General features: G+C 42.6%; 2 protein-coding genes and 1 long non-coding RNA gene across 8 annotated transcripts in view; 2 read left to right on the top strand and 1 right to left on the bottom strand.

The window, feature by feature from the left end:
- The first annotated feature begins 1,700 nt into the window (after positions 1-1,700).
- Positions 1,701-14,705, top strand: tmem47 (transmembrane protein 47). The gene is made up of 3 exons (XM_049015700.1): positions 1,701-2,184; positions 10,380-10,520; positions 12,356-14,705. Exons 1-3 carry the CDS (start codon positions 1,959-1,961, stop codon positions 12,532-12,534), a joined length of 546 nt encoding a protein of 181 aa, XP_048871657.1. The 5' UTR covers positions 1,701-1,958; the 3' UTR covers positions 12,535-14,705.
- A 1,262-nt stretch (positions 14,706-15,967) lies between these two features.
- LOC125743107 (uncharacterized) lies at positions 15,968-21,402 on the bottom strand. The gene is made up of 3 exons (XR_007398288.1): positions 21,239-21,402; positions 19,967-20,018; positions 15,968-18,558 (listed from the first exon to the last, which is right to left on the bottom strand). It is a non-coding gene; the product is annotated as an uncharacterized LOC125743107 (long non-coding RNA).
- Positions 20,646-22,190, top strand: part of dmd (dystrophin) — a 160,426-nt gene continuing 158,881 nt past the window's right edge. For all 6 annotated transcript variants that reach the window (XM_049014884.1, XM_049014641.1, XM_049014466.1 and 3 more), the window contains exon 1: positions 20,646-20,920. In XM_049014884.1, the coding sequence (XP_048870841.1) occupies positions 20,839-20,920 (82 nt within the window). In that variant the 5' untranslated portion in view covers positions 20,646-20,838. The remainder of the gene's footprint in view (positions 20,921-22,190) is intronic.

Raw genomic sequence — 22,190 nt, 5'->3', positions numbered from 1 at the left:
CAAACCTAGACGGTTTAGCTTACTAAACGCCTAGGCTACATTGCAAAGCCCATTGCCCTTAGGCTACATTGTAAAGCCTATTGCCCCTAGGCTACAGACCTGTATAGCATATCATTGTACTAAATTCTGTAGGCGATGGAAATACAATGGTAAATATTTGTGTATATAAACATATCTAAACATGAAAAGGTACAATAAAAATATGATATAAATATGAAATAATTCATTAAATCAAGCACGAGGGAAAATGATGCATCCAAGAGCTGCAGTACAAGGCTGCTGCTAGAATAACATGACATGCTCTGTTACAGTAAAGTTTTTTTAATAAATAAAAAGAGTACACTCTAAAATAGTGATAAAAATACAGTAAATACATAAAGCAGTAACACAGTTGTTTATCATCATTATCTAGAATGATGTACTCTACATAATTATGTGTCATACTATTATAAGACTGGCAGTGTAGTAGGCTTGTTTACAACAGTGTCACTGCAAACATATGAGTAGTGTGTGAGTAGTGTATGAGTAGTGTGTGAATAATGTGTTTGGCTACAATGTCACTAAGCAATAGGAAGTTTTCACTTCCATTATGCTCTTATGGGACTGCTGTTGTATATGCGGTCTGTCATTGCCTGAAATGTCCTCATGTGGTGCATGACTGTAATGCATAGGCTATCCTAAGCTATAGCCTAGGGCCCTGACAAATATCAGGACGCCATTCTGCCCCAGGGATAAATGGAGCGGCGAGTTAAATCGATGATAGTGTCCATGCTGGTGTCAGACTAGGGCTCCCAGATAAGTTAATCCTCTCCTGCCCTTGAGCCCTTAACCCTGATTGCCACTGGAACCCAGTCCGACCCTGCTCTCTGCTAAATACACAGAATGTAATGTATAAACGGAAAACAGATGACCGGGTTCTTACTGGCGACGCTCAACTCTGCATAGGAGCGGCTTTCGCCAGTGTTTGTTTATCTCTTTTGAAAGAGCTACGTGTCACAGTAAATGCCTTAAGTCATTCCCCCGGCTGCCCCAGTGAGTGAATATCAAAGAACATCAGCCTCACCTAGGAACTCTGCATGCAGGCTGCCTAACTGGAAAGATTCGAGCAGAATGGAAATAACAGTTCTGCATAATACGTCTGACACCGGAACTAGGCATAAACAGGCCTGCCGAACGTACCTACCTGGAAGCAGCTCATGAATTGAGCCTGTGAATAAGACCATTTGGATCAGTGTGTGGCATATGAAATATGGAAATTGAAGAACAATAAATCCAACGTTGCTTGATGTGTCCACAGCTTGACAGATGCAGACGGCTACCATGGGAACCAGTTGGAGGAAAAGGTAATGGAATTGGAATTAGAAGCAAACCCAACTGAGTCTAGAATTGATGGAGACAGCAAACACAGAAGTTACCAAATTGGCCACATTATGTCAAGGCATTTAATTGTTTCTGTGGATGTGCTGGTCTTTATGTGTGTCAATCTGTGTTTATGATATGGTAAAATCTAGTTTGTGGATTACTTATATAGGCTTACCGACGGTTCAGGGTGACAGAAATACTGAGTACTGCCCCTGGTTGTGTAAACAGCCCACGGATTCGGCTCTCAGATTACCACTGTTACTGGATGAAAAGAAACTGGCGGAAGCCTCGCAATCCCGTGGAGCACCGTTAAAACGAACACATTCTTCTCTTGGGCATCTGAGGCGTTAGGACCCTGCAGGTGACACTCCCGGGATTTTCGGATGTGTCATGACGTCACCGTACTAAGGAGGCGAGCCGCCGAGTCGCTCCGCCGTCGCCGCCGCAGCAGCAGCATCAGTCCTCAGGCAGTGAAACACCAGCTGCCGCATAGTCGCTGGCTTGTTGGCGCCCCTTTACCTCTTCGTCGGACGGAAAGCGTCGCAAACTGATATTGAAATATCAGGCAATATAGAGGAGCGGTGATATCAGCCGGCATGGCTTCCTCCGCCAATGGAGCGGAGGAAGTCCGCGGCTCCGTCCTCACGCCGCTGAAGTTGGTTGGGCTAGTGTGCATCTTCCTCGCGCTGTGCCTGGTGATCGGGGCCGTGCTGAGCCCCGCGTGGGTCACTGCAGATAACCAGTACTACCTATCTCTATGGGACTCGTGCTGGAAACCCGCGGCCTCGGATAAATGGCAATGCAGCAGCACGCTGGAGACAGGTGAGAGACGTGTCCCATGATTTCGAAATACTTATATTACTTAGTACGCATTGCATTTCAGAGAACGTGTTGGTTTCAAAATATCCGTAAAAGCAACGCATTCATTTGGAATGGTTCAGGTTTGAAAGATTATAACTGGAAAACGCACTCGATGTTCATGGACCCAACGATGACAAAGCGCCTCTGCCCAGTTCGCTACTCTTACTATGACTACCAACCCGACCATCATATCTGATAGCATCAAGTGCGCACCTTTCTCTGGTCTAGTAGCGCTTATGTGGACAGAGTGCTCCATAAACATCTCTGTGATTAATTCCGTTATTACGTTTTCCTGAAAAATATCTAAGAATTTAAGTTTGATCGAGGAACAAAACTATGCAACTGCACAAATAATAAAATGTCACAACGGGTCAGATTTGTTATTTAAAGGAGCCGAAAGTATTAAAAGATGTTGCGGGCTCATTTTTTGCGTTGCGGAAAAACCGGCGTGATATATTCGGGACTTTCTGCCTAACTTTATTATTGGGATGTAAATCTATAACCTGGGGCGTATGCGAACCCTTATGTTTTCAAGCCTTATTGCAGTTCAGTCATCTTTTTTCACTCAGATGGCTGGTGGACGTTGCTTTATGTTAGATGCGATCGGGACCTTGTGGGAACGTGCTGCCTGAGTTGGGGGGGAGGGGGGTGTTCTGCTTTTGTTGCCCGGAAAAATAAGCTTTTGTTGAGGGTCTTTAGTAGTCCGAGGAGCGGGGCGAACTTTTAGGACAAAACTCCCCAGAGTGCCAAAATGCCTGTAGATTAGTAACCAGGGAAACGTGATGGCATACTTGCAGAATGACTCCTTTTTTTCCCCTTCATATAGCTCTTTTTTAGCTGCCAGATAAGCATTGCTATAACGCCGCATATTTTATGCGCCTGCGTCTCTTATGCTTTGAAACTGTCATTCCGTGAATTTGGGAACTTTATCTTTGTCGCGGTTGTAATTGCACGCTCTGCCTGAAAGACATTCCGTTTTAATCCCACATAAAGGTATAATCCTTTTGGTGCATTCTGCCAGAATCCCAACATGATAGAGAGCATCAAAAGTTTGCTGCTTCAGAAAGGAATTTGCAGGTGCCTTTTCACATTCTTGGGTATGGGTATGTGGTGTTTTGCTTTAATTCATAATTTGTAATCCATGATTGCCTTTGACTTGCACATCCTGGCTTTGTGCTTCTCATATGCAGGACTGTGTTTTTGGAAAAAATTCAGAGGTTGTGTCATGCCTATGATTTAATGTGAAAGCGAGCAGAATAGCATCAAAGAGGCTAAAAGATCATCAGCAAGCATTATTCGAAAAGATGCCCTTTAGCGGGCTACAAAAATTAATTTGAATATATTTATCTGTTTTCTTATGAACTCCAGAAGAACGGTATTATCGAAGATGAATACCTCACGGCTTTCATCAATTGACACTTGATCCAGCAGTTGTGAAATTACCACTTCTTGTGTTGATTGATAACACGCATCCTCTGAGATTCCACGGGTTTTTAATGATGCCAGTGTGGCTACTAAAGAAATTTAATTTTAAATCTGAACTCTCTTAATCATTAGTCTATCTATAATCTTTATTTCCGTTCGTAATTATGCAGAGATTTTGATATCACAAAATTTGCATATTATTTTTGCCTTGAGGAGCAAAACATCAGATTAGATTTCATGCTAAACGGTTGACATGTTGAATCTTTTCGTAATGGGAGCAGACGGAATCTTTTTAGTGTCTTCCCAACTCACTTATAGTGAATCCCCTTATTCTGTAAGGTCGATAATTCGAGTACAATACCCTATTATCTACTCACACTCATGTAATTGATCACAATGCTAATTATGAGTGTTATTCGATATTGCAGATACCTACGTGCATAAATAGTCTGATGCTATATATAGTTCTAAGCTCGTGGTCATGGCAGATGGTCAGGGAACTTCATACGGCTTTTTCTTGGAAACGCTTGGTAATCACAAAATAATTGTACACTGACTGCGCAACTGAAGATGAGTTTCAAGGCAGGAATCTAGGTGGAACTAAGAAATTTGATTCCCTCTTGAAGATGGACCAACTTCATTGTAGTTTTTAGAAAGAATTTCTTAGCTGGACAATCCTATTGCAGAAGCTAATGACAAGACCTATAACAAAATGCCAATGATATTTTTGTAGTGCTGTACAGATTAATCTATATGCATAATAAACTGATTTATCTGTGGTACTGCCAATTCTTATTGGCTTTAATATAAATTCAAAATATGATTTGGGGCATTTAACTTGCAAAAATAAAACCAAATAAACCAATACATATATTACTTAAAATAACTCATTCGTTACTGGATTAACTTTCTTTCATTGAGTAGTTCATTATTCATCTTGAAGCATAGTTTAAAGTACAGAAATGAGAACTTATGTACTTCACAGATGAATTGTATCAATTGTCATAAAGAAGAGTAACGGGCAGGGAGTTGCTTACATCAGGCACTCTGGCTGCATACGCTGATATGTCCAACTAACTGCAGGAGTTGGGAGTGGCTGAGCTCCTGGGAATGCAGTGAGGGAATTCTAGAGGTTTAGAGGGGAAACACACAGAAGGCTGCAGCGATGAGTTTGTGTCGCTCACCATGTGGATGTCAGACAGCGAGACGGAACACAACTGACACCCTCCACCATCTGAAGCACTGTGATTCATCGCTCGTGAAAACAAACAGTCATGCAAGAGGCCAGCCGGCCTTCGCTAGGTAACTTTCACACTGTTTTGCAGTCCTTATGCTGCATTTTTCAGCTTGCCGTTAGGGCATCCACTGCGTATCTGTTTTTTTAATTTTAATTAAATGTAATTAGATGAATGTTTTGCTTAATGATTCAAGAGACCAGAACAGAACACAGTCTCTTTGCAGTTATAATGAGGGCAGAAATATTGCTGTTTTTGTGGATGTGTGTTGACGTTCCTTGCCCGTTCTGGCCAGAGTGGGGTACCTTGAACAGGATGCAGAAGGTCCAGTGAGCACTGGAGTCTTAACAAATGATGCTTCTACAAATGGATGGGAGGTGCCGAGGTTGGGGAACCAGGGTCAGAATGAGGTTTGCAGAATATAAGAGGTTTCTCAAGGGCAGAGATATTAGCAGTCTGATACAGAATGCGGTCCATGAATGTAGGCCACGGTGGAAGCCATATGACCGGTTGTCACATGACACATAGTGACCGCTGAGATCTTAAGCCTCATGTACACAGCATAGCCTCATGGGTAGAATATGACATTCCTTTCCCTCTCCTCGTCTGCCCTCTACGAGTCATCTGTGGGGGATCATGTGACATTTATGTTCTTTGTTCTGCTGTTACTGTCTCACACGGGTCCTTAGGTGGACCAGACTGAGTGAAAGATTCAAGGGCAAGCGAGAGCCAGTCGGTAATATTCCTTTTGAAGGGTTCCGGCTCTTCAAGCAGTGCCTGATCCTTGCTGTGAAGACCCAGTCAGCATGTAGCACCCTAGTCAGGGAGTGAAAGGTGTGTTATTTCTTTGAATGAGAGAGAGTGAACTAGAGGCGTCTGTTTTTGTGCCTGCCCTGACTGCCACTGGGGTTACGTGAAGTAGCTGTGATTTATGTCTGCCACAGCAAAGGGAATGAATTATTTGACACTTTTCCTAAGCCAGGTGCAGTATAAAACGACAGAATGAAAAACAGCATAAAAAGGTGATTGTGAAAATAGTCTGGTGGCTCACACAGTGGGTGGCATTTAAGCGGTGTCACTCACAGATTTCAACCAGAGGCTTCAGCTGCCAGCCAGTGTAATTGGCACTGTTTTGCTGGAAGGGGGGTGGTATAATTGATGCTTAAGCCATCCTTTCCTGTCAAGTAAGTGCCCCCTACAGGCTTCTCGGGGCAGCCACACAGTGCCAGCTCCCAGTGGTGGGAGGCGTGCCATTCCACTAGTTACCAGTAGTTTTTCTGCCTTGTGGTGCAGTGAGTGAACATTCTGCATCAGGGAGTTTGAGGACCACAGTCAGGGATTGGAACATGAGATTAAGGGTGACTGGGTGGGAGGGTGGAAACGGGGTAGGGGGTAAGAAAACAAATAACCATGAGAAAAAGTCATCAAAATATTCACGCTGCTCTCGCATATGTCATGTGGGGGCCTCATTCTGCTCCTTTGTAGGATTTGCGGGCATTGGCTGGATGGTCGTAAATGGTCGTTTGGCAATGGCAGAATGAAAGTCACACGGATGCCTCAGCCGAGGATTATCCACGCTGTTAGTGATGTGCAGACGAGTACCTGTGTGAAGATAATCCGCCTGACGGCCATTAGACGACGGCCTGAGGACTCATTTCGGCTCAAGAGCCGAACATTGCGTGCTCTTGGTTTTCCTGTATTACTTGGATAATATGTGGGGGCGGGGGGGGGCAAAGGGATTTTATTTTCATTTCAGAGTCTCACTCAGCTGTTGACTTGCAGCTCTCGGTCCGAGAAGAATCCGGGTCGGTGTGGGGTTTTCCCGTATTCATCGCAAATACTTTCTCAAACACATTAGTCCTGCATTGTTGGAAGGCAGTCAGTTGTTGCTAATCCAGAAAAGCTGTTTTATCGGAGAGGCAGAGAAAGGCAGAAGGATATTGAGCAGTGTGTTATCTCGTAACATTATATTAGTGTAATTCCTCCGTAGATGGAAGTCGGTGCCAGTGGAATTAGCATATCCCCTTTCCCCTCCCGGACTTAGCTTTCTGTTGTTCAAAATTTAATAGGGGTCCTTTTAATAAAATGCAACAAAAGGCGGTAAGGCCCCTATTTTTGTCCCCCCAATCGCATTTTTCAGACTGGAGTCCTTTTAAGCACAGCCACTCCTCTGGAAAGCGCACTCTTCCCGAAACCGCCAGCCAGCCCGTTCCATGACCGCCGCGAGGAAACGATGTCGGTTCTCATCTGAAACACGCAAGGCATGAATTATGGATGTGAGATGAGTCCATTTTCGCTCTCAGAGAAACTGCTTCTGTATCCGTTTTTACTGTAGTCTACAGATGCATCTGCGTTGTGACGAGAAAGAACTGCTTCAGACGTTAACATTGAATCACTGCTTTGTAGAGTCTGTGACTGACTCAGACTAATGTTGTTCCTTACTCTGGAACTGTCTATTGCTTATTACACTATTACATATGTTTACATTTATGTATTTAGCAGACCCTTTGATCCAAAGCAACGTACAGCCGAGAGAACAGGCTCAGCCAATCCCTAGAGCAATTGGGAATTAAGGGCCTTGTTCAAGGGCCCAAAGGTGACATCACTCTGCTGACCCTGGGATTTGAACTGGCAGTCATCTAATCATAAGCACAGGCCTCTAACTCACAGGTCACAGGTTGCCTTCTAAATATATAACTAGCATGTACTTTTGTAAACGTAAACTAGAGCAAGTAGCATAGCAGCTAAGGGCTCGGACCTGTACCCTTGAGCAATGTGCCGAACATGAATTAGTCCGGTAAGAAAGCCAGCTGTATAAATCTGTATGAGCAAGGTTCACTGGAAAGCTAAGTTATCCGTATGCTCCTTGTCATGTGATTGCGGTTTAATGAACTGCGACGGCCCTCTCCTGGGACAAAGCCCTCCCAGCAGAGGCTGGAAAGATGTCCAGTTGTGTTGCCCTCGCTGCCAGGGAATTCATCCGGAAAGACGTGGGAATATTGCTGTTGCCGCCGCACATTGAAAACTGGGAAATTTTCATTATGCATTTTAAATTGAGTTTGATATAGGATGTGACAGAGAGTAGCTGATTGTGGGCGAGATGCATCCAGTGACTAAGACTGGGACACTCCCAGAGTCCGGCTCATTGGCAGTCCGGTTCATTCTGGAGCTTTATTAATGTCTCATTACCCTTATTAAAATGGCCGTGTCCTTGAGAGATCACAGGCAGACAGCTTTAGCAGGGATACTGCGCTGTGTGTTTGTGTGTGTGTCCTTCGCATTCGAGCACCAGTTGAAGACATCTGCCGACTGCAACATTGATTGGGCTGATGGATTGAAGGCTCCTGAGGTGTCAATCAGGCTGCTGTCACTGTAGCAACAGAAAATGGGTTGGGGATGGGATGAGCTACAGTTTTGTGGATGGTCCGAGTGGCATTGTGAGAGAAGAATAGTGTTTCAAGATGGCCTGAGAGGTGTTGTGTGGTTCAGCGTGAAGGACGAGCGTGACAACAATGATTAGAGTCCTTGAGGTTTCGAATGAGCTTCTGAATCCTTAGCAGAACAATAAAATGTGCAGAATTTGAGTAGGATGAACATCCCTCATAATCTTGCAGGGGATGAACGGCATGTGAGAGTCATTCATTTCTTTCTTAAGGCCAACAGATGTGCACCTGATGAACCTGCAAATGCTTGGCCAATGCTTCTGGTCAGTAAGGTATATCAGTTAGATATGGGTATGTAGAGGGCTGGGTGCCTCGGTGGCCCCTCCCCTGTATACACCTCCAGTGGAGGGACTTGGCCACTAACCTCAGCCCTCCCCTGTATCATCATGTCCTCCTGCATTTCACAGTAGGATACAGCTCCGGTGAGGAATGCTGAGATGTTCGTAAGTTTGCCTGAAGATAATGGCAACGTCAAACCCCAGTTCCTTGCTGCCAGGAGGAAGACTTTTGAGGGATTCTGAGAAGGAATCGTTGGTCCTTACTTCCTGGCATATTTTAGTAGAGACGTCTGGGTCACGAGTGAAGAAAAGACGAGTGCCCCCTTCAGCTACCTCCTCCTTGTGCTCCGTTAAATAATTTATTAACTTGCAGGTGTGAATAATTTACAGAATAGAGCGTTTTGCTGGCAGAAGCTAATTTTTCCAACAAAAGCCAGGTGACGATAATATGTCTACCCAAACAATGAGTTTAATGAGTCCTGGGATTCAATGAAAATCCTCAGAGTGCTGTAGACCTTGTATGGCACGGCTGCCAAGGCGAGATCTAAACAAAACGATCAATATTAGGCGCTGCGTTCAGCAGAATGGAGCTAGTACTTTGCTCTAAACTTTCGTCAGCTAATCTGTTCTTGCTTGCACTGAGAGGTAAATACGGCGTTAGGTTAGGCTGCCCTAATATGACAAAATTACACCAATATTAGCATTAGCACTAGCATTGGAAGTCCTTGTGATATCGCTGACAGCCCAGAAATATATTTATGGATATTTTATGCAGGTATTCTTTTAATTTGATACTTCTCTAATGTAGGTGACACTTATACCGTAGGTTCAAGTTTTTATTGGCATGAGGACAATTTTCTACTTAGTTTCATCAAAAAAATTTCGTTGTTTTGATAGCCTCATTTTAATGTAGATATTTTTAACAGTAGCTGCGCAGATTTCTGTCTAATTTCCAAGGCAGCCACTGTAAAAGATGCTGTGTGTTCGCAAGAGTACAGCAACTTGGTGTCTCTATGCTGTGCTGACATCACTTTGACCTTCATCATACCAAGTAGTGACTCCGTGTGACAAATGATGAAACCAGTCGGGCGCAAATAGTACCTAGAAAAGGTGCTTTTGGCGCTCCTGATTTTCATCCTATTTTGAAAGAAGTACAGTTAATTTTAGTAATACGCTTTATTATGTTACGCATACAACACTGCGCTCCACCCAGTATAATCACACTGGTTGACTTATTAAGAATGCATCATTATACATAATTTATGCAGGTTTGTTCAGCAAGTATTTTCAGAAAGACTGGCTGTCGCCCTAAATATAGCAGATCCCTTTTCCTGGGCCTTTTTATTGTCAGTGGGAATACGGGCTGGTGTTTCGAAACGGGATTGCCTGGAAGCTCTGTAATTGAGGAAATCTGCTTCTGTTTTCTTTCTGCCGAATGCAACACTCATTCCTCAGAAACGATAGGTTTGTTTTTTAAGGATGTACCGGTGTTCAGAGAAGAATAGGGGAAAATGGGACCAAAAGGATAAGGTGGAGGCATTTGCTCTCAGTGGGGACGGCTGTTTAAATAGCCTGGATTATTTGTACTGTTCCATCAGCCTCTGAGGTCAGGGGTGGTGCTCTACTTTAATGTCATGTATGGGCACGGAAGGTTCTCAAAGTCCCCTGTTTCTTAACTCCTCCGCTGTTGCCCACTACATCTCCTCACTCCATTTCTCTCTCTCTCTCTCTCTCTCTCTCTCTCTCTCCCTCCATCCCTCTCTCCCTCCTTGCAGACTGGCAGATCGCCACTCTGGCCCTGTTGCTAGGCGGAGCCGGCCTCATTCTTCTCTCGTTCCTGGTGGGCCTGGTGTCCGTGTGTATCGGCTCCCGGAGACGTTTCCACAGACCTGTCGCTGTGATGCTGTTCGCTGCAGGTAAATCTCTCTCTCTCTCCTGCACACACTGACGCACACACACACATCCCATGCATAGCCACGCCTTCTTTTCTGCTGTCCTTCAGTCGCATGCCCACATTCACACACATTCCAGCTGCACTTCCATGCACGTACCCATTACTTGAGCTGTTTCAAAGCCCGTTCGCGCTGCGATCGGTGCACTACTCTCTCAGCCATCCCATTCTTGATCATGAAAACTTTTTCCTTCCATTAAGTTGTGTAATAAATGTAAAATGCAATAAAAAATCTCATTACATGTGTTTCCCCATTTAAAGGCTTTTTTTTTATGTTTCAGAGCCCAATGGTACAATTGTGCAGTGCTATTCATTGTGCACCTGACCTTTTCAATGTAATTTTTATTAAATATGTTAAACTGTTAAACTACAAGAAGAAGATGACAGTGTGTAGCACAGATAATAAAGATCAGTCTGCCTATTGTCCTCATTCATCATTTCAAAGCTACAGTCTCTGAAGTTACCCTTGTTCAAGATCTGTCTTCTGTGACAGTGTAGATCTGCCGTGTTCAGCTCCAGGCCCCGCACAGGCCAGCTGGTTTTGCTTCTCGCCCATTAGGGGATTTGGGAACTAAGGAGAGCAGTTTAAAGGTGTTCAGTTGAGACCGTTTGCTGAATATTGTGTTTCATTAGGAACAAAGGGTCCACTGGATTGCGGTCCTATAGTACAGACTAGTGCTGAACAGCTATGAATAGCACTGAAGAGACAATAAGAACCGAAGAGCAGATGTGAATGAATTAGAACAATTTAGATTCCCTTTAGAATGATACTGAAAAATAGCATCAATTTCAGCTACAGTGTAGTGGGTCTGTCAGTCATTGCTCCACATATCTAGCTAGGTTCAGATCCATCCCCAGCCCTGTGTTTCTACATGATGTTTCCCTCCACAGTGTAAAGGCTTATTATTCAGCTTACTCAGTGACTCTCAATTACTGTCATGTGCGTTGTGATGGACTCATATTGGGGGCGTGACCTTCCGCTTTGCCCATGTAAGCACCTATCGGTGGGTCGACCTGATAGATAGATGTCTGTACTGTGCTGTCGTGTCGCTCATTCCGAGGGAGGGTGTGTGTTTGGTAATTTGCTTCATATTTTCATTTAGCAGGGCTGCAGAGCCGCTCTGATTTATTATTTTGTGTCGTTTTGATGGATTAACCGGCATCAGCCCCCTCTGGCTTTTTGGCTGCCGGACGCGTTCATCCGCAGCCTAATTTTAGGTACATCCACACTTTTAATGCTCTTCTTAAATTGATGTTTATTATTATGTGCATGGACACTTTTCCTATTTTCTCTGTAAATGCTGGGTTGTGTTCTGATATGTTTGCCTTCTGCTCTCCTGCAGTTCTGGCTGTGCATCACAATATATGATCGAGGAAGAGTCGGTATTGTGATGTGGCATTTGTGTTTTTTTTTTTTCTTTGTAGTCTGTGTGGATTTGCACGCGGCATTCTGCATTCTTGATGACTGATGAATATACCGTCCAGACAAAGCCTTGGTTCTGGTGACTACCTGAATGTAGGGATAATGTACCATGTTTTCAAGGTTGATGTCAGTGTACCTAAAATAGCTATTAATATGTTTCCCCTACATTTAACCTTTTGGAAGGTAATATCTTTGATCATTTCAAGGGCTTGCATCCTGTGCCCGGAATGCTAATGCTGTTAGAGACAGCCATGTACATTATTTAAACGTGAAACAGAAAAATGCTGAATGGAAAATTGTGTTTAAGAAATGACCATATCTTATCTCTCTCTCGCTCTCTCTCTCTTTTGTTCTTTTTCCCTCTCTCTCTCGCTCAGTTGTTCTGCAAGTGTGTAGTCTAGTGCTCTACCCGATCAAGTTCATCGAGACGATCAGCTTAAGGATATACCACGAGTTCAACTGGGGTTACGGCTTGGCCTGGGGATCCACCATCTTCTCTTTTGGCGGGGCCATCCTGTACTGCTTGAATCCCAAGAACTATGAAGACTACTATTAAAATAGCACCCCCATGCACTCCCCTCACCTAAAAAAAAAAAAAAAAACCATACACCTTGACTCTCCTCTACTCACTTGTATTATATGGATAATCCATACACTAAGCAGTGGGACTGAAGGAGATCTTGTGCTTACTGCCCCTCCCGTCAAACTGACAATAACTTTTTAAAGTCTGAGTTCATAAAACTGACCATCCTACGACAGCTTATTGTTCTCAATATCAGCGAAAAATGCTCAGTGGAAATCTCCTTTATGACAGTGTCTTTCCTTATGTCGGCGGTTTTACTGCTAATCACCCCCAAAGCGGCAAGGAATTAAATTCGACACTCATTTTAAAGAATTAAGTCACAATTCGGGTTTTGATGCACTTTCTATAGTTTGCCAGATTTTACAGATTGCTGCATAACATCCCCTCTGTATGTTATAATCTGATATTGTGGATACTACGAAATGATTCTTTAGCACGGGCCCATCACAGCATCGTTACTTGTGGCGGTGTCTCTTTAATTCGCTGGGTGATAAGCCGATAGAGACTCGCGTAGCCGGTGGGTTGTAGCTTTTTGCATGTAGCGCTGACGTGGACATGGAGGTGCAGCGAGAGGCACAGCGATGGAGCCCTGCTTGGACATGGCAGTGAAACACTGTGCTGAGATGTACACCCTGCGGGCCTACAATCAATCAGACATGGCTGCAGGATGGTGTTGCTGGCTGTACATTATACAGCTGCTGGAAACAGCCTGCTGATCACTATCCTTATAGTAGCAACACACACACACACACACTAGTCCAAAAGCAGTGGATAGGAGTGGATAAGATAAGATAAGATAAGATAGGACTTTATTGATTCCACAGTGGGGAAATTTGTGTGTTATCACAGCTCCAGACAGATAGCAAGAAAGAGTTACAAGAGTAAAAGATATAAAAAATACAAGAATACAGAAATAAAAATAATATAAAATAAGATAAAACACTAATACAATAATACAGACGTGAACATGTTGTTGCTCAGTGGTCCATCATGAGAGTTCACAGGCAAGTCCCAAAATTCAGCCTGGAAGGGAATTTTTTATATATTTTTTTTAATGTTTAGCTACGCTGTTTCTTTAAACTGTATTATGGACTTTACTCCAGTCTTGCCACAGTCATATCAATGTCAATGTACATGCATGTGCATTCAGTGTGAACACCAGACATCACTGCACCAGTGGCCAGACGGTAGGTCGCCCAGCGAATCCCACGATTCCTTCTCTTTGATAAGCCGAGGTTGCTTCGTGACTTAGGTAAATGTGTTTTTACCAGTGTATCTCTGCACTGTCAGTAGCATAGCAGTGCTTTGACGTCACTGTAAATACTGTATTTTTAGAAGATTAGGTTAAAGACATTTTAATATGTTTAATATGTGCGTAGACATTTCCTCCAGTAGACACTGCAACACTGAGAATTATAGAAGACCCTGTCACTTAGACTAAATCGGCCTTAGAGATGTATTCTGCAATGAAAAATTGCCAAAATGGATCCTCTAGAGGTCGTGAATGTAACCATTTCAAAGATAACCATTTCTACAGAGACATATTACTGAGGATTACTGAGAGCCGACAAGGGTAAAATGCTGAAGATGTGTTTCTGTGACAGAAAATGCTCTTGCCTGGTTGCATAAGTAGTAATGAGTCCAAATAACTGTCAAAACTCCCTTACATGAGTTTCAGCCACTTCTTGTTTTGAAGGTAAATTTGTCAGAATCTGTCCCACTTTCTGGGTGTTTAACTGACAAGTGCGTTTATCCTGTGACGTGAGCTGAATGTTTAACCAGGTGTTTCTGACCTGTTTTCCAATTAAGCCAATGAATGTAACTGGAAGGACTTGGAGAATGTCGCCGAGGATCAGCGAGGATCAGTGAATTCTTCTGTTCCTCATAACACACGTAGACCTATTGAGGTGCATTGGTGTGCTCACTTCTGATCTCAGATGGGCATTTTTTTAAGGCTTAGTGAAAATGTAGAAGATTCCCTGTTTACTTGTTTAGCTGCATGCCCCAGAAATAGCAGAGTTACTCCTCGTTAGCGGAAGTCACCTTGTTTAGATTAATGCAAAAGTGGTAAACAGTGTGTTTGTATGCTGCAGGAAGGATGCTATGAAAGACTTGCTGAATTAAAAAGAGGAAAATGCCCCCAATTCCTGTGTAATTACATAGCCTCGCTCAAGGGAGAGAACAAGGGAGTAGGCAGGGAGAGGGAGGGAGGGGGGGCTTCACAGTAGACCACACGTTGTGAAATTAACGGAACCACAGTGCAGACAGGACTGATGTGTGTCTGGAGCTCACCTGTTTGTATACTAACATAATAAACTGCAGAGAGCAACACGGCTTGTACAGAATGCCCTTATTTCAGACTGCACAGCTGCCCCCCCAACACCCACACCCCTATTCATGTTGCTGTCATGTGACCTGGCATTTTTCCCAATTTACAATTTAAATAAATGTTTTTGTGGAGTAAACTCTTATCTCCACCAGCAGTGGCCCTGACAGTGTGGCCATATTGCACCTGTGTGTGTTAATTTTTTCTCCATACATCATTTTTTGCGACTGGTGGTCAACATCACCCCCTGCCCTCTACAAGTGGGTCTCTGTGCCACTTTCAAGCCATTCAGAATAAAGATACAGAAATTGTCATTTTCCCCACATTATACATATCATAATATTGTATAATTTACATGATAATATACTGCAGTATTTCTTGGTCTTTATATTTTTCCTGCATACTGTCCTTCCTTGAAGAAAATTTGGCCCACAGTGCCCCCACATGGTAAGACGCAGCTACTTTGCTTTGCAGTTCCATCCGCATAAAGACATTTGGTGACCTGCTGCCTTTATAAGACTTACTGCCTCTCTCCCTGTGGATCGCGGCACAATTTATGTCATTCTTTCCTGTAGCTCTGAAGGCAGTGACTGAAGATTAGCCATTCTGCATTCTGCTGTAGGACAGGTTGTTAAAGGCTCGCTTTTCAGGGAGCTGGGTCAGTCTATGAGAGGATTCTGAGAAAAAAAAAAAACATAATTTTTCCCCGAAACAACAGCCGTGTATGTTTTGGACACACAGGGGTGCCCCTACATATTCAATTACCCAGCCCCATTCCCAGTTTAAAAAAAAGAGAGTCCTGAGTTGTTACCATGCCAACAGAAAAAACAAGCATAAATACCACATCGGTGAGTCATTGATTCTAAATGGCAGATCGAAACATTTGTCCCCTCTGAATTTTAATAGAATTACTATTATTTTTTTAAATAATTCTGTCTATTAGCATAATTATAAGCTCCTAGTCTTAACAGGCTAGAGTGAGATTTTATTATATGTAGTGATTGTACATTGTTTAGTTCTTATAAATTACTTAATTATTCAGTAACTATTGTTTTATGAAACCCCCCCCCCCCCAAAAAAAAAAAAGTAAAATAAAATAAATAACAGAAATATTTCTGACTTATAGTGTGAATGGCCATTTTTTTGGAGCCTTAGGAAATTTGAGCTAATTGTATTTTTGTTTGCCTACCTACAAAAAAACTATTTTGCAGTTTCCTAGCAAGTGTACCTTAATCAAAAATACAACAGAATTTCTCCTGGGACTTGAACCTGGTTTTATAACTGCTTGCAATTAAACACTATTCTGTGCATCGCCATTTCAGTTCTAGTCCCAAACCGCTTCATTAAATACCCACTTTATAAATGTGTTGAAACATTCAATTTTATGGTGCAAATTTGGGCAGCTAGTCGGTACATATTATAACAGTAATCAAGTATTTTTTGTATTTCACAGAAACCAACTTGCGCCTTGGGGCGTTAGTCATGTGTTCATCTTCTGCAGTGTTTCGCCTCGTTTTCGATGCCTCTTACTGCACGGGAACATTTCATCATTTTGTGGGCGAAACCCCTCACTTCCCTGAACAGGTGTGTTGATGTGACTTTCCATGGTTTTCCTCACCCCTCACATTTCTGTCATTTTCCCTACTATAGTGTTGGGAGAGTGAAACCAGTGGGAAACATGAAGGGAGACGATGCTGTTTGCAGAAGGATTGCATGTCACCTTATCAGATCCTCTCTCGGAACTACTAATTGTAGGATTTACTCTGAGCCAGACTTTGAGCCTGTCCACCAACATCCTAGGTCATGAGACCTGTCTGTGGTCTCCTATTTATAGGGCTTTGCTCAAGTACATACTGACTTACCATGGAAACAGTGCAAAAGTTTTCGAGTTGCAAGTCTTAACCTGTTTGTCAACTGTTATTGACTACTGGCGTAGTTAACCTGTTTAATTGATTGATTACTATTATCATTGATCCAACACTGTGGAATTTTACCTGTTACGACAGACAATACAAATAGATAGCAATAGAAAACAAAAGAAAACTGTAACAAGAGAAATAATTATTAAAGAATTATGAAAAATCTTGTACACAGTTACACATATTGCACATATGCAGTGGATATTGCACAGATGTAATGAACATTCAATATCTAAGTGGTGCCAAGCAGAAACTTAAGCAGACTTTTGATATAAATATAGATATTTCACCCAGTGGATATGAATATAGAAGTTACACATATGCAGTGGAAACTGTGCATATGTGAAGAACATTCATGTGTTAAGGACATTCAGCTGGAGAAATGAATGGTCTTTAGTTGACTGTGGTGTTATAGAGTCTAATGTCAGATGGAATGAAAAACTTGCAGAAGTGATCCTTCTTATATGATGGGTGTAGGAGCTGCGTAACGCTCCCACTGTCGTGTGCAGGGGGTGAGAGGGATTGTCCATGATGGATGTAAGTTTAGCCAACAACCTCCACTCACACACCTTCTTAGTAGAGTCCAAAGAGCAGCCCAAGACAGAACCAACACTCCTTATTCGGTCTCTTCCTCTCCCTCTCTGAGTTCCTGCATCCCCAGCGGACCACTGCACAGAATATTGAAGATACGACTACTGTGTCCTAAAATGCCCTTAACAGTGTCCTGCACACACACCGAAGGACCTCAGTCTTCTCAGCAGGTGAAGACGACTTTGGCCCTTCTTGTTCAGAGCATCTATATTGCGTGACCTGTCCAGTTTCCTATTGAGGTGAACACCCAGGTATCTGTAGACCAACACAACCTCTACTTCCACTGCCTGAATATTCACCAGTGCAGATGATGTCACATTGTGGTGGATGGAATAACTCAACAGCTGAGACAAACATGCACGCAGCTGCTTTGACCAGAGGTAGGCATCAGAATGTATGGATTTGTGGATGGCATTCTGCTGGAATGTCCCAGCATCCAGTCACTTTTGCTTCTGGGAGGACATGGACCAATTAGAAGCTCCAAGAAACAACTAGTCGATCATACTTCTCAGGGAAATGCCTTCTGAAATAAATCATGCTGTAATACTTCCCAGCTTCTTAATGAAACCAGGCACTTCTTGACAGAGTAATACCTGTAAAAGCAGGCCGTGGATTTCCAGGTGAGATTCCTTGATCAGGACATGACTACTTGAGGAAGACAGGTGACCTATATAGGGCTAGTTTGAGATTAGCATTCTGACTTCGGCAAGGACTGGTACCATACTATGCTTTCAAAATCTGTATTATGGCATTAAATCTGCAGAACCACGTCATCAGAACCTCTCTATCACTTTCTCAGAACCAGAAACAATGTCCACAATTGACACAGAGGGCCTTTAATTATCGGTTTGTTCACTTCATTCCCAATAAGAATAATAATTAGTACGCGGTCATGTGAAAATAACTGTTTCTCATTTTGATCTACTGATACACAACGCCCACAACTGTTATTGACTACTGGCGTCACTCATATCCAAAATTAGCCACTCCCAAATAAGATAAGACATGCTTGAATGCATACATAACCCACACTGATTTCCATTGTAAGAACTCAGTGATGTAAGGGACACTTCTGAATATGTTAGAGTTCAATTCGAACTATTACTTACATCTGAAATCCCATTACAGCACCTTTCGAATGAAATAAATATATGCAGGTACCTGGAAATAAAGGAAAAAATGAAATTTTATTACATATTATTCTAGATTTTTGTAAAACCGGTTACCTTCTGCCTTGCACTAAACAGAAGTGAGGGCATACTGTACTCTATACTGAAAAAGTGATTGGAAGATGGATGGAAACTTTATTTTAGAATATGTATTTCACATAAAATGTGAAAAATATGTATTTTATTTAATGAACATGCTGCTTAGGAAGACTTTTACATATTAATTACATCGTAATTCAGGTTGTGTCCCATCCATCTCTCCAGCCTTGTTTAAAAAGGCTTGACTATACACACATAGAAATAAGCCTGTTTAATCGATGCATAGTAAACTTCTAAATTATATAGACAAAATATGCATAGAACGGACATTTCACATAGCTGCAACTCTCAACCAGAGACATATGTTCTTTCCAAATTAGAGTCTAATATTCGGTTTGTTCCACATTTACATTTACAGAAAAGATTGAGCACATGGATTTGACCACTAAAAGAAAGAGATTGGGTGTCTTTTTACAATTTTATGTTTTTGGCGGTTAAATGACACCTAAGGGTATTGGCTGTCAAACAAAACCTGACTGATATCCTGTATGGTATGATAGGATTTGAGGGCAGGTTCTACCCTTTAATGTGCCTATGGTTGCCCACTCCATAATCTGTGAGCTCTGTCTACTGTAAGAGTATGGTGGCTGTTTTGAGAATTACGGTTCTCCTCCCATAGCCATGGGGTGCTCATGGGGCTCAGAATTGCACAGTGCTGCGGACCTAACAGCAGGGAAAACCGAAGCTGTGTAGCATGTTCCGTATACTATAATGACCTTCCAGCACCCAGCCTCCCACACAGCGAAGTATTTTTAGCTGTGGGCCCTACACGTTATATGAGTACGAGGTCTTAATGTGTATGATCTCTGAACTCCTCAATGGTACCTCTTCATGGCTTGAGCACAAGAAAATATGAGCCCCCCCCAAAAAGAGCTTTTGAAATTAACGAGAGCGAAGGCTAATTTGTCCTCAGACGTGCAAAATATGTCATATTGACTAATGTCACAAAGTGCACCGCACACTAAAAGCCATGCTTCGACTGACTCTAAATATAAAAGGAACAACAAAAAAGGCTCTTTAAAATAATATCTGGTGAGTCGCTTAGCGGGATGGGCTGTCAGGCTAATTGGGTAGAGGTCATGGACAAACAAGAAGAACAGGATGGAAAGGAGAGGGCAAGGAATGTTCAGAATGAAGGAGTGAAAGTAAATAAACCCCCCTCCCTCAGCCCAGCCTAGACGTCAACTGGAGAAGCTTTGTAGGTAGGGGGAGGCATGAACAGTATGATCACTGATCACATTTCAGTGGATATGGACTTGGCTCCAAGCAAGAGATACACGGAAGCAGACACTGACACTCACAAACGGGGACGCGATCCACTACATGTGACGCCACGTGCTTGTTTTGCCAAACCTGAAAAATAACGGGAAAAAAACCAACTTAATTTGTGTGCACGATAATACACAGGGCCTAGATATAAGCGCGTAAGACGATATATGCATATATACACAGATTACAAGTTTTGCAAGTTGTGTCGTTTACAAGTTTTGCTTCATTACAAGTGTGAATTTCAATGTTTTTGCGAGCCCTGTGCATGGAGCCGCCCGCGCACCAGTGCTCATGTGATTGATGATAGTTCAATGAGATATAAAGAAAAGAGGTGCAATTTCGGCAAGCCTATAGTTTCATTACTAGGAAACCAGAGCCGACACCCGGAAAGAGGCAGGAGAATATGCAATTGGAATTACCGCTTCTCTACTTGAGAAAAAAATACTTATATTTATCACCAGCCTACCAATAAAACACCGTTAATTAATCTCACACCAAGCCAATGGTGTACCTTTGGATCCTGGGTGATTCAGCTGACTTGCGTGCATTCCCGTTTGGATCAGGCAACAGGGAAGAAAAGCTGCCCTGTTTAGTATGACATATTACAAAATTACGGCAGTACGGAAATGGATGCTGATGCATTGTGTATCGGGTTTCACCGGGGTGATTTTTGCCCAGCTTCGGGGTCTATTTTGAGGCGAGCATGTTTCGCCACCTGTTCATCCCCTTCAGACTGACCGTTCCCCGGCTCCGCCGAGCGCCCGTCCCTGCGACGCCGAGCCCAGCTCAACATTCATTTACTTTGACGGTCTCTGCGCGACCATTCGCCCGCTTTCTCCGCGGACCTTCAGCCTCTGCCTATCTTCCCGAGGATCTTTAAAACGTTTGCGCAACTTGTTAAGTTATGGCTGATGCGGGGCACCACGAAGATCGACGAGACGATGCTGTCGATGATGAATTTGGGGAAATTATCAGGAGCCGATCTGGTAGGGCTTTAACCTGTTTACTTTATATTAACACGATTTGGGGTTCGAATATCCATTAAGAACGTGGCACCACTACATTATAATGAAGTAAATTAAAAAATGAAATAAACATCAAAAACAATAAAGCTGTCATTTTGAACGGAAGTGTACACATTATTTCGTGCGTAAGACATATCTATTGTCTTACAAAAATCCCCTTGCTCAATGTGAAGGAATAGAGTTGGACTTCACAATGCAAGGACTTGGTGGTGAGAAAAAAGTTTTATCGTTTAGAGAGTTTTTTTTTCTTCATATTGCAATATTGGTTATGGAGCTCACCTTACGGATCAATTTGTCCACACCGGAGGAATGATCCTGACTCTTGAATGTTCTTCTCTTAGGTGTGTTGCCTGTAGCGGCGTGATATCCCACCTCCAGTGTTGTCAATAATTGATAGAGTACATTAAAAGTGGAGGTTGAGTCTATTTGCGCACAGTTTGAAATAGGACGGGTCACTGACAGCTGTAAATAGCGACAGCTGGAGACTTCGGCTTGGAGGGTGGGGAGGATTTCACAGATCCAAGTTTGGAAGAGTCATATAATTTAATAGGCCCTCGGTGGATTACTGCTTTCAATTTTTATTGTGATAAAAGAGCATTTGACTCAAGCTGTCTGCCATAGTCGGTGGAAGATATGCGATTGTTTTATTTATGATATTTAAACTTTAACATTAGTAGACGGGGGTTTATTACATAACGGGGATTTTCACAAGCTCAGTTAAGTCGTTTCCCCGCGTCCTTTTTTTCCGACTGCGCTTGTCATACTCCGAGAAACTCACTAGATCCAGTTACACTACTGAAATCTGAAGTGAACTTTCCATTGGCATCAAACTGTATTTCATGCCACTTCACCAATAATCGCGTGGGTGTGAAATGAACTGCCTACTTTGCTTATTTGGTCATACATGAATTAGTAATCCGGCCTGGTAACAACTGTAACAGAGAATCGAAGATTTCGATAAATCAGTTATTTATGAAGCTGATTTTATTTGATATGAATTCAGTGTTAGTATACTGGTGTCATTAATGTGTTACTGTATGTGTTTGCTTGTTGCCTAACATTACGGCCATTACACATATATTAGTAATTTTTATTTCTGTTTAAATTATAGATGAACGAAGCGTTGTTGTAATACGCAGGATTTGCAGTGTACTTTACATTGAGTCGTTACTGTGAGCATAATTCCATAGCAGATGTGCCTGAGGTGACAGAATGCACCAGAATGTGTCTG

The sequence above is a fragment of the Brienomyrus brachyistius genome, chromosome 1 (genome assembly GCF_023856365.1).
Source record: "Brienomyrus brachyistius isolate T26 chromosome 1, BBRACH_0.4, whole genome shotgun sequence".
NCBI classification, from domain to species: domain Eukaryota; kingdom Metazoa; phylum Chordata; class Actinopteri; order Osteoglossiformes; family Mormyridae; genus Brienomyrus; species Brienomyrus brachyistius.
Note: the sequence above shows the minus strand (reverse complement) of the source record. Positions and strands in the feature narration are given on the sequence as shown.

Excerpts from the sequence above, each read along its gene's own strand:
- tmem47 (XM_049015700.1), top strand. The coding sequence starts at position 1,959 with ATGGCTTCCTCCGCCAATGGAGCGGAGGAAGTCCGCGGCTCCGTCCTC. Across the intron at positions 2,185-10,379 it reads CAGCAGCACGCTGGAGACAG|ACTGGCAGATCGCCACTCTG; the intron begins GTGAGAGACGTG and ends CCCTCCTTGCAG. Across the intron at positions 10,521-12,355 it reads TGTGATGCTGTTCGCTGCAG|TTGTTCTGCAAGTGTGTAGT; the intron begins GTAAATCTCTCT and ends TCTCTCGCTCAG.